This window comes from Vicia villosa, linkage group LG1 (genome assembly GCF_029867415.1).
Source record: "Vicia villosa cultivar HV-30 ecotype Madison, WI linkage group LG1, Vvil1.0, whole genome shotgun sequence".
Classification (NCBI taxonomy): Eukaryota; Viridiplantae; Streptophyta; class Magnoliopsida; order Fabales; family Fabaceae; genus Vicia; species Vicia villosa.
This window is the reverse complement of record NC_081180.1, coordinates 9,251,120-9,269,235: the sequence shown is the minus strand read 5'-3', so window position 1 is coordinate 9,269,235 and position 18,116 is coordinate 9,251,120. Positions and strand designations below refer to the sequence as shown.

Genomic DNA, 18,116 nt, shown 5'->3' with positions numbered 1-18,116 from the left:
TTAATATAGGGCCCAAAACTCTGCCCTATTCTCACCTTTTCCATAAAGACACATTTTCTGTCATAACTTTCTCTAAAATATTACTTTACCTCTGCATCACTTTCTTCTAAAGAGTCAAGAGTTTCTTCTATTGCTTGGTGACACAAAGTCTATTGTACAAACATACAAAACGAATACGCTCTCTGGTCACAATTATAACATATAATAGTGAACAGAGAGAATATATTTTACAGTACTAATACGTGAAAAATATTAAAATAAAATAAAATAGATACTTTAATAAGTAAAAATTTCGTTGAAGTTCGAAAAAGCGTTAATCAAAATTTTTCGATAGAATTGAAAGGGAAACACGATTTAAAACTTTAGTATTGTGTGAAAACTGATATCTAAATGAATGTTTAGTACAGCCATCGGGATGGGTTGGTACATTTCTCTCGCGCCATGAAGACTTTAACTATGACATTTCAAATCTCGAAATTGGAGATTCCATTGAACGCGCGTATGATCGCCCAATCCACCGTAAAAACAAACATAGCCCGTTAAATGTCTTTCATTCGCGCATCTAGCAGAATCTACGAATCACGCTTTCTTAAATTCATGCCAAATAGTACAACATTAGGCGGAGTTTTAAGTGTTGTCGTGGTTTAGTTTTCTGACGCGGAACCAAACAAACCAGAAGCGAACAAATGAATCTCTTAACAGATTTTTCATCTCCACTAAGGTGAACACATATTCAATGGACATCAACAAATTCATGCAGAAACAATGTATTCAAAATTCAAATCCCACAAACTCATCCTTTTTTTCTCCTCCACTTTTCTACCACTAAAAATATACTTTGATAAATAAATCTATATTCTAGAATTGTAAGATAAATTAAGAATGATTCAAAAAAACTAAAGTGTAGAAGTAGAAGCAGAAGCAGTTGAAGAATGAACAACCTTATTCTGTTTTCCAGTAAGCCAAAGCAAAGTCCTTCTAGCAAAAGAAGGTGCTCTAGCTTGAGACGAATCCATACTATAACAACTTTGATTCTCTTCATCATAACCACCAAATTCACTTCCTCCAAAATCCATCTCAGAAACTGCACTCCTTGCATGAAACCTCAAACTCTTACCCTTCAAATCATCATTACTTTGTAATGGAAACCGAAATGAAACAGTTCTTCGAGATGAATCCGCAGCATCACCATTAGTCTTATCTTTTTTCCCTCTTAGCCAAATCTTCGATATAGAAAAACTCTCTTTTCGACTCTTTCCAATACCTGCAAAATCATCAACTACTCCTCTAGTTGAATCAAAGCTTGTAAACTTGAACTCTCTCCTTGATTCGCAATCACATTCCGACATTGCAGGCCTATGACCTGGAATCAAAGGCAAAACAGTTTTCTTCTTACTCGATTTCGTCTTCATCGGAGTTCTAATCGGTACCTGCAACGAAGATGTTTCGTCCATAATATACGCAAACGAACCCATAGAAAAACACCTCCTATCATCCACATTGTTGCTACTACTTCCTTCCCCTCCTCCACCACCACCAACACCATCAACATTCCTATACTTCCCAAGCTTAACAGTCACAACTTTCTCCACACCAACATTCAGCTTAGGAAGGTTTTCAACCGAAGCCGAATCACCTCCGAATTCACTGTCTCCGCGATAACCAAGAACCGAATTCGTTGAAATAACAGAACTAGTCCTACCAAGAACACTATCTGAACCTATAGCAGTAGCGGTAGCGGTAGCGGTAACGGTAACAGTATCTCTTTCTGGAACAATTTCCCTAGAACTATCACTACCAGATTCTAGAACAAGAACAATAGGTGAACAATTACTGTTTGTGTTGAAATCATGAAGCAAGTTAGCTCTACAAAGAGGACAAGTAGAATGAGACAAAAGCCAAGTATCAATACAGTCCATATGAAAAGCATGACTACATTTGGGCAACAACCTAAGCTTATCTTCAAGCTCAAATTCACACAAACAAACAGCACAATCAAAAGGGTTCTTCAATCCAATAATAGCCTTATAAAGAAACACAGGAAGAGTAGTATCAATGAAAGACTGGTCAACACCAGCATCATGAAGATGAAAAAGCTGCTGCAACTGCCCTTGAAGAGCAGTAACATCATCCAAATCCTCACTGTCTCTATCCTGAGGCCTCCATAGGAACCTCACTAAGAGATGAAGCAAACCAGAAACGAAGAAAACTATGGCTAGAATGATGATTATTAGGAGAATACTTGGACTAACCTTCAAGGATTTATCATTTGAACTGAAATTGTCAGATCGAAGAGATGAAACTGTGATGGGTGGAAATGGTGATGGGTTGGGATGAAAATGAAAAGAATAAGGTGGCTGTGGTAATGGAGGCATAAAGGTTTCATCTTTATATGGTAGAAAAGTTCTTCCCATGTTGAAGGGTCACAAAAAAGATTGGAACTTTTTGAAGAAATGAAACTAGATTTGATTGAAGACATGGAAAAAGGTTGTAGCTTTAGTTGAAGAATCCATATAGAGATATGGTTTTGTTTTATCTAATGTAAGAAACAAGACAAGACATAAAACTATGTAAGGAAGAAATCTGGGTTATGTTTTGTTTTACTAGAGAAATGTGTAGATTTGATTTGAGACTCTATAAGGTGGGAAAGAATTGAGTTTCTTTGAATATGAAAGAAGAAAGAAAATTAATTAAAATTAATTTTGTTTTAATTTAATTAATAATTTATGATGATGAATTGCAGGTCCTCATAAATAATTGAATGATAATGACTCTGTCATAAAATCAACATCAATTATGGAAATCTTTTTCATTTTCCTTTTCTTTATACTATAACAATTTTATTTTTAAATATTTAAATTATGTCATTTAAATATTTGTTAAGATATTTTAGAAATTAGTATATAAAATAAAAGTGATACAATAATTTGATTAAATAATTTTTTTTTTTTACTTTCATGGAATGGAAACTTTTTACTAGTAGTTTTTAGTTAATTAATCACAATCACAAGTCATTTCTATGTGACTTTTAGGTTATATTTTATTTTTATTTGAAACTTTTAACTTATATAATTTTTCAAGTCAAATTATAATCAATTACTAAATTCGTAGTAATGATCTATACATTTTATTATTTAATACTATCAATTTAATAACAGTTATGATTAATAATATTTTAGTTATATTCTTTTATTTCATTGATTCGATACTAATTTACTAAATTTATTTGCTAATATAAAGAGGGAGTACCTATTTTTTATAAGAGTTATTCTTTTATATTAAATGACATTTAAAATTATAAAGCAATGTTTTGAGTTTGTCAACAAATTATGATTAAATTACACTCACAAATTTATTTTATACAGTCGGTACTAATTTACTAAATTTAGTACCAATACACTCTATACTCGTGAAAGTGAGGCTGCCCCCTTAATAATAATTATTGGATCCCTCTCCTTTATGTTTGACTCAAATGTAATGTCGACCTGGGTTTTAACCGTAATTGAGAAATTATTAATAGAGGTCGGTGTATCCGAGATAATTTGGAGAATTTTGTTAATGCGGGTGTTGTTTCGAATATTGGTTCTTTATCCATTCTAGAAGCTGAGGCGAGGCTATCCAAAGAACTTTAGCTCTTTATCTTGACATGTGGTGTTCGCGAGTGACTCGCAACCAGTGGTGCAAGCAATCTAATCCAATATTATAGGAGACACCGAATTTAGTTTTATTATTCGTTCTATAAAGTTTTTGTTATTTGATTTTCCAAACTTTGAGGTAGAGTTTGTTAAGCGTCAAGCAAATATGGTTGTTCGTTCAATTCTTCGTCTCGACGTAGTTATGTTAATTGTATATCTCATTGTATTGAATCTATTTTAATGAATGAAAGAAGTTAAATTTGCTTTGATAAAAAAAAATCATTCTTTTTTGTTCATTCACATTTATTTTTATTAGTTTAACTAATATTTATTTTTATCTGTTTTAATTTATTTTAATTTAAAATAATATAATTATGTATTAAATAAATGTAAAGAGTAATAAAAAATTATAGCATTTTATATTTATCAACAAGTTGAATAGTTAATTTTACCTAACATATCAACTATAAGTAGGAATGGCAAACGGACATGTCTGCCCCGTTTAACTTCGCTCTGTAAAAGCCCGAAAAAAAAGAGTGGGGCAAAGTGGTCATAGTTAAGTGTGCGGGCCTAAAATCTTATCCTGCCACGCAAAATAATGAGGGCTTGACGGGGAATGCTTGCGGGCTATACACCTTTTAGGCTTAAAAATGTAAAATTTTATATAAATGTCTGTGTCCACAAAAATGGGATGGGACCGACGGGCATATTAGAAGTTGCGAACCTAAAATCTTGACCTGCTCCGCGGAAAAGTGCGGGTGAAACGGGCATCTCAACGGACTGGGTCCTTCTTGCCACCCGTAATCATAAGCTTTAAATTATCATGTACCTTATCAGTCAACCGCTATTTTAACCAAACATAGCCTAGTCTTTTTTAAGAATTTGGTTTTTTAAATGGTAACATAAAGTTTTTTCTATATATAAAATTTTGTTATTATAAGTTTATAACTAGGGTGTAATCAATTCAGTTTGGACCGGTTTTTGGTCAAAAAAGATCTGGACCGATGATATCTCTATCAGTTTAGTTTGGTTTGGTTTTAATACTTTTCAAAAATAGAATCGAACCAAACTAATCGATTTAGTTCGGTTGTTCGTTTTACAATGTTTTTTTTCAAACATTATATATATTCGTGTAGTCTTCACTATCGTCTTTTTCTATGTATTTTATACTACTATTTTTTATAAATAATACTTTTTATATAATTTTGTTGGGGGAGTTTATTGTAGGAGCATTGATATATAGTTGAGGAACAAGCACCTTTGTAGGAGACACACCACTTGTCCACCTAAAACCTTAAGGTGATAGATGAGTGGGTTCACATTCCTATTCAATGTGGGACTAATTCCCCACTTACTCACACTTGCTATATTATTCCAACACTCCCCCTCAAGTGTGAGTCCACAATGCTCCCCCTCACAATTGTACCGTCGTTACCTCTTCTTGGACATTTCAATACAAGTTAGCTGGTCCCTTTCTCGAACCAATTGGGCAATTCGATACAAGTTAGCCGATCTCTTTCTCGAACCAAAGGCTCATGATACCATGTTGGGGGAGTTTATTGTAGGAGCATTGATATATAGTTGAGGAACAAGCACCTTTGTAGGAGACACACCACTTGTCCACCTAAAACCTTAAGGTGATAGGTGAGTGGGTTCTCCCACTTATATATGCTCAAGTATCCACATTCCTATTCAATGTGGAACTAATTCCCCACTTACTCACACTTGCTATATTATTCCAATAAGTTGTAGGTTGAATTATCATGAAACCTTTGCTCCAGTTGTGAAAATGGTAACGGTAAGAACGTTTCTCGCTGTTGCTGCTGCAACAAAACATTGGGAACTTCATGGACGTTCATAACGCCTTTTTACATGGTGAGCTTGATGAAGAAGTGTATATGAAATTACCACCTGGTTTCAAGACATCTATTCCAAATCAGGTGTGTCGCATGAGGAAATCTCTATACGACTTGAAACAAGCACCTTTGTAGGAGACACACCACTTGTCCACCTAAAACCTTAAGGTGGTAGGTGAGTGTGTTCTCCCACTTATATATGCTCAAGTCTCCATATTCCTATTCAATGTGGGACTAATTTCCCACTTACTCACACTTGCTATATTATTTCATACTCTATATTTTCATTCAAACTACAAGTTGCTCTTAATTCATAAGAAACTGTGATATAATTTCCATTGCATCGTGAAATTAGTTTAATAACAATATAAAAGTTGACACTTGACATTAGAAGGTTAAAAAGGGATTTAAAAGCTTGATAAATAGAACACAACAAGACACACATCAACTAACATGTTTCACATCTCAAACACACATCAAAACTATTTTGTAGCAAAACTAGAAGGGATTTTGGTAAAGAAGAGGAAAAAAATGTAAAAAAAAATATGTATATGCAAATTAACGAAGAGAACTTGAATACGAAGAAGGCGACCATAAAATATCAAAACGACGGTAGAGAGCAACAGTTGTGGCGGACAACAAGAGCATCAGTTCAGTGAAAAAAAAGTAAAAAAATATGTATATGCAAATTAACGAAGAGAACTTGAATACGAAGAAGGCGACCATAAAATATCAAAACGATGGTAGAGAGCAACAATAAGCAATTTGTACATAGCAGAATTCGAATCTGAGACTTTGAGAGGGGCTCACTCTCAAAACCCAAACGTTTCACTGCTAGACCGCACATACGCACACAATTGAAAATTACTTAATAAAGACTAATATGTGTAATTATAAATTTAGTCAGTTGATTCACGAAATTATTTCTTATTTTAAACTCAAATAATTTCCTTTTATATTTTTGTACTCATGATTGATAATATATATATATATATATATATATATATATATATATATATATATATATATATATATATATATATATATATATAAGTCTCACCTTATGATGTGCCAAATACTTAAAAGAAATTTTTGTGAAACTTTATAAATATGTTAAAAGTAGATATTTTTATCAATTTTCATTGAAAAAAGTTAAGAAAATATTTATTGTTTGAATGTAAAATAAATAAATAAATTATGTGAACCAAGAAAATAACAAAATCAAAATTATAACTAAATAAATTATAAAGTAAGAAAGAAGAGTAATTTATTCACAAAAATAAAATATTGTGTAAAATGTATAAGGAAAACAAATGCACTAACATTCATCCTGACTTGAAATAAATAAAAATACAATTCGATAAATAAAATAAATATGATAAATATTTCTTAATTATTTAATATATTCATTCTAAAAATAATATTTATATCGCATTTATTAATTCATAAAGGATCTACATCATTCAATGTATAAAAATTCTGAGATTTACATTTGTAAAAGTTAATTATAAAATTTAATTTCCCCCATTAATATAAAAACTTGTATAGAATAAATATTTATAATTATTGTTATGAGGTGGAACGGGAAATACGTAGTAAGGAGCGAATATGTTTTGTCGATGCGGCGGCGAAAGCTTTCAATATAATAAATGTGTGGTCCATGCACTTCTCGGCTGAATTATATATTTGTCGGGTAAGACGTAGTGCTCGGCCATATAATGTATTACACGTTATAGGTCGCGTCCTCACAAATATTCCGAATATAGAATAAATATAATTAAATGTAAAAAAATCATATTTAAAGTTTTAACATATTGAATGTATATGTTTTAAAAAAATATTTTTATAAATAATTTATTAACTTGTGTCCTTGAGGTATCTTGAAGTTCATGTTAGCTTTTTCAAAATAATGATTAAAATAGTATACAATATAACTTTGGCTTTTGATTAATTACATAAAACTATGATAATTTCTAGGAAGTCTAGGGTGAGGGTGCAATTAAATCCCTCACCGGTGATACCCTAAAATTATACTGTTGGATTTAATCTACGGTTTAAATTTGATAAAATTTAAAACAAGAACATTTAGACATCTGCTCACTCAATCTTAGCCCCCATCTTTCTTCTTTCACGCTAACCTTTTTTTCTTTTTCTGATAATTTTCATCATTTCCATAAAATTTTACCATACATGTGTAATCATGACATCATGTATATTTTCATCAAATTCTATCATATTTGCAATTTTAGCATCATGTATAGAGTAAAAACAATATTGTCACTTTTAATTGATAGCACTTTGTCCCTTCAATTTCCATAATTACAGCAACAATATTTTGCTAAAAAAAAACATGAACCTTTGTCTTCACAATTTCAATAAATTAGATGGATAGGTACTAAAACGAATTTAATCAGAGGGCACAAAATCAGCCCCCAGCCACTTATTTTATTTTGCTAAAAAAATTTCTTTTATTTTAAATATAACTTTAATTCCATAGTGTTTAGATGTTTATTTACAGTAACAAGGTATCCTTATAATAAAGAAGACATTAAGGGTGTAACTTCAAAGAAATGAGATTTCATAGAGAAGATAAGAATCATGAAAGATTGAAAGGGGAGTTTAAAAAGAAGAAGAAAAATCCATATTAATATTAACGTGGGTTGCAGTTGTTAAATTCATTCCATTAATAATCATTAAAAAATATATAAAAATTCAATTAACTATCTCTTGTAATAGAATGGAAAAGTAATTGTTAAAAAAATTCGTGGAGGTTGAAAAAAGGTGGAAATAAAGATTGGGTGTGAAAACGTATTTATCTTCTTCTTTTTATTTAAATTGATTTTAAACCATTAATTAAATCATGTGGTGTAATTTTAAGGTCTCACCGGTGAGGGATTTAATTGCACCCTCACCCTAGACTTCACCTAATTTCTATTTATAAAAGAATAATAGATAAAGTAAAACTTTGTCATGCTTTAAAAAATAAAATAAATTTGAGACACCAAAGAAAGGAGTTTTGTAAATTGTTTTGGATAGTAGTTACGTGTGAATTGTGATGAGCTCATTTTTTCATTTTCCCACTCCCACATCTTAAAGTTTGTAATAAGATTATTTTAAAATCTTCTATTCGGCTTCCAATCTGACTTTGTGGACACATATCTCGATTGAATAAAGTAGTAATGAGGTGTGTGTATGTGGAAGTTAGAAAGTCAACAGAGGAAGGCACGAGACATCTGGAAACATAGGATACAATAAACAAAGCCTCTACTCTAGATTCCATAGATTTACTTATGTTTTCAACTCCTCCATGTTGCATAAAGTTGAATAATTGGTTTACTAACTAGAAATGCGTCTATCAAAAATGAAGAAAAGAAAATTGAAAATACTACAAATTTTGGCATATTCTCTATAGGAGAAATGCTAAGTGTACAACAAAAAGCTACAGCTACACCTTATTTATATACCATTATACATACTCTTGTTTTTTTTAATAATTTTTTTTTGTATTTTGATTTTGTGTAACACTAAAATGATTTGAAATATCTACGGTGTAAGCATTTTGAGTGTAAGCATAGCAATGCTCTTCTTTATAGGATGAACTTTTTACAAATTTAGTAGACATGGATAGTGAAATGTAAATATACACTAGTTTTACATCATCATTTAATAGAATAGAGTAACATTTTATCATGTTACATCAATAATTTTAATTTAAAAATATGATTTAGTTGGATACACGCGTCTAACCGGTTGACAGTGTAAAATGCACTCTTTTTTTCAATAATAGTATTTTTTTTTTTCATTTTAAATACTCAAACTATCATATTTTTTCATAAATCCTAAAATACACATTTTTCTGCAAAAATTTATTCATATGAAACTTCCTACAGAATTTTTTTACAAAATTTTCTGCGATTAACCAAAATCATATATTTAAAATTTTTTATATAAAATTCCGTTTGAATTAACTTTTGCAGAAAAATTCGTACGAGATTAACAAATAACTAAGAAAATAATAACATAAAACCTCTATAACTTTCGGCTAGTCTTATTAAATTTCTAAAGGTCCTTCAAAATTTTGGGTGAGTCCTATTAAATTTTTAATGGGCCTTCTAAAGAATTGAGAGTGTCTTTAGTAACAAAAATAACTTTTGTTTAAAAACATGATAGTTTGGAAATTAGTGGAGAAAATATGATATTTTGGAGAATAAATTAAAAAAGGAATGGTAGTTTGATGCAAAATTCTTTTAGGGTCATGGCACAAGTTAAGAATACTAAAAGCAAAAAAAAAAAATTGAATAAAATATGTTAACATTAACCTTTCTTTTTAGTAGGTTTTTTTTTTTTTTATAGTGATCCGGTTAGATTTTGTTTAAGTGTTATTGAAAATGACATATCCGATAACAAATTATGGGGAGTAACATTTAAACTTTGTTCGATGGTGGAAGTATACGTCACTTTCATAATCAAGTTAGTGATTATCGTAAATGTGATATTTATATTTAAAATAATGTGTATCTGAGACAAATTTGATCTTCTGTCTTTATAGTAAGGTTTTAGGGTTAGAGGTTCTATAACCTTCTTTTGGAGGACACTTGTCTAAGAGAATAAGTGCCAATTGATTATATGGCCTTTATATCAAACAATGTGTGATGGTTGAGCCATCTTGATCGGTTGTACCTCTAGGACTAGCGTATCTTATATAACACATATATTTTTGGACTTCAAGCGACTTGAAGTCTTGTGGGTTGGGTATTGGCACATATCAAAATTGTTGAGAATCAAGTGTGAGGAAGAAGTTCCACAATTGTTAGAAAAGAGAAGAATGAACACTTTATATCCACACACCTATCACATTAAGGTTTTAGCTGGATAAGTGGTGTGTCTCTCACAAATGTGCATAATCCTCTACTTTGTATCAATGCTCCTAATAACCCCCCCCCCCCCCCAACAATGGTATCATGAGCTTTTGGTTCGAGAAAGAGACCGACTTACTTGTAGTTGAAAAAAGTCAACGGATACATGTAGTTGAAGAGAATCAGAGGATATATGTAGTTGAAGAGAGTCAACAGATACAAATAAATGTGGAAGAGAGAGCTTCCACATGAAGGGGAACATTGTGTATAGACTCATACTTGAGGGGGGAGTGTTGAAAATCAAGTGTGAGGAAGAAGTCTCATATTGGTGTGAAAAAAGAAGAATGAAAACTTTATAAGTGAAAGAACCCGCACACCTATCACCTTAAGGTTTTAGGTGCACACGTGGTGTATTTCCCACAAAGGTGTATTGCTCAAACGGAAAGTCCTGAAAATAAAAGTGCTCCCTTGTTGACCCCCCCGAGTTGCCTCCAACAAAAATAGTATCCCCCAAGCCAGGACCGACATATAACATAACTTTGTCTCGAGATTTATTCAAACCATGTTGTCCCTTCATGGATGGTTATAATAATTATGGCCTTAGAGGAGCTTCGATATGCACATTAGATTCCATGCGTTTATACTTAAAAAAATTTCTTGGAAAATTCATTTGTAGTTCAATTAAAATTCAAAATCATTGTTGTCATGGCCCCTATCAAGATGTGATGAGACCTATTTTAGTTTGTACTTTTCATTCTTATTGCCACGTAGGCCATATCTTTAGGGGATGATGGCCTGCGACGAGGCATGCTATGATTAACTATATGGGAAACATATAATTAGGGTTGTGATGTAGAACAAGACTATCTTATGATAACATAGCGCTTAAGCATTAGCCTATTCATGGCCTTGTAGATTCCTTGATTGTAAAATGTTGAATCTTTTATCTATTTGTATTCTTAGGCTAGATAACTACATATTTATAGGGATAAACTTGTTTCATTTTTCTTTTTTGTTTCTTCTTCTTCTTCCTTAATTCTTAGGTTTTATGAACGGATATCATGAAGTGTTGGACTCCATTATTGCGCATTTTCTAAGATTAGTCTCAAAATCATTTCAAGATTTACTTCCACTGGTAAGTTTGTGTTTCCTTTGTTGTGTTTGATTTTATTTGATGATATACCATTTTACGTGTGTTTCTGTATGTGCATGCGGTGATGTCTCCCCAAATGAGTGGAAGCGCTGTCGTCAACCTGGAAATAACCCTTACATTATTGAAAAGGGCACATTTAATGATGACAATTTATTTACAAAATAGTTACGCAAAATTTCTTGCTACGTAACCCATTTCTTCGATTGCATCCCTGGATCTCTTAGTGCTCTTATACAATTTAAAATCAATCTACTAATTCATCAACGAAAAAAAGGTATTAAGCAAAGTCTTTATTGAATTATTTAAAAATTTCACAACTACATAGAATAATGTATGGTAAATTACATTGATTTGGACAAGTTTAGAACAAATTCATCTAAAATTTGTGGTTCTATGTGTTGTCGAGGTCAAAGCATTATGTTGTTTTGGTTATGACAATAGAACATGGAAAAGTTACATAAAAAGTATCATCAGATAATAAGCTATAAAAAAAAGGTGATCAAGTTCTAATGATGAGAGAAAACAAGTCAAATCAATTTCAAAAAGATCAACATAAAGGAACTGAAGAAGTGAAAGTTCGTTTGATTCCATGTTTAAGTGTTTTAGTATTTTTGATCAGTAAGTTTGTAAAATAAGCAAGACTGAGTCTTGAAGTACTAAGGTGATGCATACACACACTAATTTTTTTCAAACTCTTCATCTATTTGATATTTCCTTCAAAAACCAATTTTGTCAAATGCTTAATTGATTAAGAAGAAATTTTGACCAATTAGGATTGCAAAAATCGTTGCCTAATTATATATATATATATATATATATATATGTGTGTGTGTGTGTGTGTGTGTGTGTGTGTGTGTGTGTGTGTGTGTGTGTGTACACACACACACACACACACACACACACAGATATATATATATATATATATATATATATATATATATATATATATATATATATATATATATATATTTCTTCTAATCAATTAAGGAACGAGTTCTCCTCCTAATAGATTAGGAAATCAATTAAGGAGAAAACCTGGCTTAGGGTTCCTATTTTGGCTTGTAGCAACCTGCCCTAAAAATGAAGGTTTAGAGTCGCCACCTATTCTGGAAGGCGAATAGGAAACCCTACGCAGTTTTAAAGATTCGGGGTAAGTTATTATAATCAGGTTGAGGGAAGGTATTAGGCACCCTCAACCCTTTCCTAAAGGCTAACATGCAAAGATAAGGGTTTATGGCAAGGTTTATAAAAAAGGGTAACAGAAATAATAGGGTTAATTATATTGACAGGATTAGAATTTAGAGGAAGGGGACTCGCCTTGTTGCCAAGTGCCTACGTACCTCCTTAGGGAGGATCAGAGTCTACGTAGTTCGGGGAGGGTTGTACGCCCTTAGAGTTGAATTTTGATTTGAGATGGTTTTTAGAGGCTTTTTGAATGGCCTATCGCAGTTATGATAATCCGTAGTTTGATATTGTGGTTTTGAAAGGGTTTGAGAAGTATTTTAGGGTTTGGGCGTACAACCCTGATTTAATTTTGTACTATTAACCGCAATGATCGATAGATTCGATCACCATAGTTAAAAGATTTGAAATTGTATCATTACCAATTTTAATCGATTGATTCGACTATCACTAATAATGAATGAGAATATCTTAATAATTTTATGAATTAGTTTGTATCGTTACCCCTCGTAATCGATTAGTTCAATTAAAAAGAATAATGAATTTGAAGTGAGGAAATAAAAAAAAAGTTAATCATCGCAACCAATAATAATGGTTGAAACCATTTAACTAAATAAAAATTGATTATATTTTAATTAAATAATACTTTAATTAAAATCATTATTGACCAGAGCGATTAATTGATTTAATCGGCACGAACAATAAATTATGATTTTAATATTAATCTTATATATTAATTTGATTTAACAAAATAATTCTTATTTATATCAATAAATATATTCAAAAGGAATTAAGTAAAACAAATAATTAAAATAATTTTTAGTTTATTAGGGGTTATGATTCTGTGTGGCTAGGCTGAGGGCGCATGTTATGGGGATTAGTTATGATACGTTGGATCTAAGCTGAATGGGGGTTGAATGGCTAGATCTGGAGGGTGTACGGTGTGGCCTATGGACATGGGAGCGTGGGATCAGGAGTTGAGAATTTCAGAAAAATAATATGCTAGAGGGGAGGCTCGAACCCATGACCTCCCCCTCACCAGCGTATCACACAACCAACACACCATGCATGCATATGCGTTAAAGATACGCTCCCAATATAACATATATAAAACAAGTAAAAAGCACAAAAACAAGCGCGAAATTTGAATAGACCAGTGGCACGTCGCCACGTTATCATCTTCCTTCCCCAGACCTGAGTTTTTTCTGCAAAATTAGCTATGAATCCGCTAGGGATTCGTTTGTAGCAAATATACTTGGACAATAGCGAATAGCATATACCTAACAATAAATGTTTCACACCCATTCAAAACGTCTCGTCTAGACCATACAAATTCAACCCTGCGCTTGATTTAACCTAATTTTACTTCTACCAAAAAACCCCAAATCAAACCCTAAGAAACTCAACTCGGACGTTAATGGCAAAGTGAGTTTCAACCACCCAAACTTTAATCTAATGATCCAGAAACGTTCACAATAACCATATGAATCATAATACACACACAATTTAACATGAGGATGCACAAATTATGCCAATCGATCCAATGTTCAGAGGCTCTTACCTTGGCTAATTGGAGGAAGTTCTGGGGGTGTTGATGCAGAGTAAGTATCTGGTCACCTTCAGAGTTCCTCGAGAAAGCTTTTGCACGCCTTGAATCTTGTTGAAACACTCTAATTCTCCCAAACTGAATTGGAATTTTTGGTGACTTTTTGCGTTCTTGCAAGTGTGCCTCTGATCAGATTTCCAACCCCTACTCGTGTGCCTCTCCTCCCCTACTTATAGAGGACTCATTTAGGTTAAAAATAATCTTCCAAAAACCCTTTGAATCCAATCTTGAGATTTTGGGAAAATTGATTTTTAATCTTTTATCCAAACCTTCTATTTTGGTCCAATTTTGTGTTAACTTTTCCCAATCAACTTGTCACGAAAATATATTGTATTTTTGGCATAAATGCTGATTGAATGTGATCAATATGCACCTTTTAACAAAATATTTGATTTTCCTTTTAATTAAATCATTAAAAATGAAATAAAAATCATATTAAATCAAATAATTAAGTTAAATTTCGTGGCATATGGTTTTGGGCATGCTAATGACTTGTGGACTAAGATTTAATCATAATACCATAGGCCCATTTGCAAAAATTTCCAATTTGAACCTTCTTATTTCACATTTTGCCTCCAAAAATTGCTCAACTTTGATCAAGCACATCTCACTCAATTTTTAAGCTATGAGGGAGTTTTAAGACTTTTTGGAAACCTCAAGAGGTCCTCTATAAGCCACTTTAGAACATATCTTTCATTTGGAGCTTTTATCTTGATCATACCTTCTTTGACAAAAACCTGCTTTTGAAGGATGCTTGAAAAGGACCTGTCATCTTTTGCATTGTACCTCTCAAATGAAGCATTTCTAGCCTTGGCTTGTGAGAGACAAAGTTGTAGAGAATCCAATTTCCTTCAAAATAGGCTTTGAGTGGGGAATTTTTGATGTTCCATGTGAAAGTTATGCCCAGTCAAAGTTGGGTTGACTTTCTCCTAAAGAAACCCTAATTTGAACCTTTTTGCACTTGTTCATTTCTGAGTTTCTATTAATGGAATCATGATCAATCTTTGATCAAATGATGGATATACTTTAATTCACTTGATGTTAACCCAAAATTGAGAGCTTTAGATTGTGCTTTGACTATGGTTGACTTTTGGGTCAAACCAGTTGACTGTGGATCATCTGGACCATTGAGTGAGCAAAGCTTTGGAATTGAATCTTGAACTTTATTATGTAAGCACCTTAGAGCATAATGAACCATGGGGGAACTTCACTGGGGCTTCATTTATCCCATTACCTTAGGAGAGTACCCAAACCCTAGTTTCAAAGGAGCCTTGTGTAAGAGAGCTCCTTAATGCATCCCTTGAGCATTGACTCATTGTGAGTGAAGTGTGGGAGGCAAATTTTGGGGTATGACAGCTGCCCCTATTTAATTACCTTGGATCGAATGGCGTGAGAATACGTAGGTCTCACGTTGTTCGGATCGAAGAGTTATTAAATAATGGAAGACCCCTAAATTTATCCCGTGCTTGAGTGTGAGAGAGAGGATTGTCCTGCTAACGCCTGAGTCTTACATAGCAAGGACTTGAAGTTAGTTGTATGATCAGCTTGCTGTCATTGGTAGCAAACTTCCGTAATTTGTGGACTCCACTTACTATAGTTCTAGTAAGTTTCCGTAGTTTGTGAACCCCCACTTACTATAGTTCTAGTAAGTTTACCTGTACCAATAGGATTACTTGTTGTAGCTCTGACAAGCTCGCCTATACCAATCGGATCATCGGTCCTGGTTCGGACAAATTTCACCTGCACCATTAGAATCCTTTATCCTTGTTCGGACAAATTCACCTGCACCAAGGGATCATTTGCTATGCTTATAGCAAACTTACCTGCACCATTAGGGTCCTTTGCGAGGGTTATCGCAAATTCACCTGCACCATTAGGATCATTTGCGAGGGTTATCGCAAATTCACCTGCACCATTGGATTGCTTACCCTGGTTCGGGCAAGTTTACTTGCGTAGAAGTTTGTTTTGTAAATACGTATGCATCATGCTTATGCATTATGCGCATGCCCCTGTTGTTTGTATAATGTATATGTATGAATGTTTACACACGTAAATGTTGCATGTATGAAAATGAACATGTATGATAACGTCTTATCTCCTTATCATCCATTGTCTTTGTTTAACCCTTTTTGAAGTGTTTGTGAATCCTAGCTCGGATTGTATTTGAATGACCTACTGATATTATCCTTTGTGAAAGAGTTATATTAGATCAGAGTGATCGCAGCGTAGGGCGTATGTAGCCTTCCGGAGATTTCGTAGTTTTATCCTATTGCTTTTGTGTTTAAAGTTTGTAAGTTTCTCATGTTAAATCCAAGTTAAAGCTTATGAAAATAATTTATCCTTTGCAAATGGTATTGAAATGAGAAAGAAAGCGTAGCATGCGAGAAGAAGAAATTTTTTATTGATATTGCCTTGAATTGGCGAATGTACAACAATGCGAGAAAAGAAAATGACAAATAGAAATGATAATTAATACTGTCGTTGCTCCTTTATTATCGAGGGTCCCAGTAATCCTTCGTCCTTAGAAGTAGATGATTGCACGAATCCTTATCCTTCGTAGTTTTGCCTTTGGCTTATATCCGGTAATCCTGCCTTTTCTAGGCATAATACTTCTTGACCGCATCAGAGTTGATTGGGTGCGGTAGCTCATCCCCATCCATTATAGTGAGAACTAATGCTCCTCCTGAGAACACCGTTTTTACAATATATGGACCTTCGTAGTTAGGTGTCCATTTTCCACGGGCGTCCTGTCGAGGTAATAGTATTTTCTTGAGAACAATATCACCTTCTTTGTAAGTTCGAGGGCGGACCTTCTTATCGAACGCCTTTTTCATCCTTTTCTGATAGAGTTGCCCGTGACACAAAGCCGTCAGTCGCTTTTCTTTAACGAGATTAAGCTGATCAAAACGAGTTTTTACCCATTCCGATTCTTCTAACTTTGTGTCAGCTATGACTCTCAATGAAGGAATCTCCACTTCGATGGGGAGGACTGCTTCCATACCATAAACCAGGGAGAATGGGGTTGCCCCTGTGGATGTGCGCACCGAGGTTCTGTAACCGTGTAGGGCGAAGGGAAGCATTTCGTGCCAATCCTTGTATGTTTTCACCATCTTTTGTATTATCTTTTTGATATTTTTATTTGCAGCTTCGACAGCGTCGTTCATTTTAGGCCTGTATGGCGAAGAATTGTGGTGTTCAATCTTGAACTCCTCGCACAGCTCCCTCATCATGTTGTTGTTTAGATTCGACCCATTATCGGTGATAATCCTGTTTGGAACCCCATACCAACATATGATGTTATGCTTGATGAAGCGAGTGACTACTTGTCTCGTCACGTTGGTGTAAGAAGCAGCTTCAACCCATTTGGTGAAATAATCTATGGCAACCAATATGAATCGGTGTCCGTTGGAAGCTTTCGGTTCGATCATCCCTATCATGTCAATCCCCCACATTGCAAACGGCCACGGTGAACTCAGAACGTTCAATGGGTTTGGCGGTACATGTACTTTGTCAGCGTAAATCTGGCACTTGTGACATGTCCTTGCATATTGGAAACAGTCAGCTTCCATTGTTAACCAGTAATACCCTGCTCGTAGTATTTTTCTAGCCATTGAGTGTCCATTTGCATGAGTTCCGAAGGTTCCTTCGTGTACTTCTTTGATAATCTCTTTGGCCTCATTTTTATCCACACACCTTAGTAACACCGAGTCCTAATTTCGTTTGTATAGGATATTTCCGCTCAGGAAGAACTTAGCCGCCAATCTCCTTAGTATCTTTTTATCAATCGTAGAGGCGTTCTCCGGGTATTCTTGTTTCTCCAAGTACCTT

The 18,116-nt window shown here is 33.5% G+C and overlaps 1 protein-coding gene across 1 annotated transcript; it reads right to left on the bottom strand.

Moving 5' to 3' along the window:
• Positions 1-687: 687 nt before the first annotated feature.
• LOC131627994 (RING-H2 finger protein ATL13) lies at positions 688-2,671 on the bottom strand. The gene has a single exon (XM_058898860.1). It carries the CDS (start codon positions 2,412-2,414, stop codon positions 897-899), a length of 1,518 nt encoding a protein of 505 aa, XP_058754843.1. The 5' UTR covers positions 2,415-2,671; the 3' UTR covers positions 688-896.
• Between the last annotated feature and the right edge of the window lie 15,445 nt (positions 2,672-18,116).

Coding starts and splice junctions, on each gene's coding strand:
- LOC131627994 (XM_058898860.1), bottom strand. CDS start 2,414: ATGGGAAGAACTTTTCTACCATATAAAGATGAAACCTTTATGCCTCCA.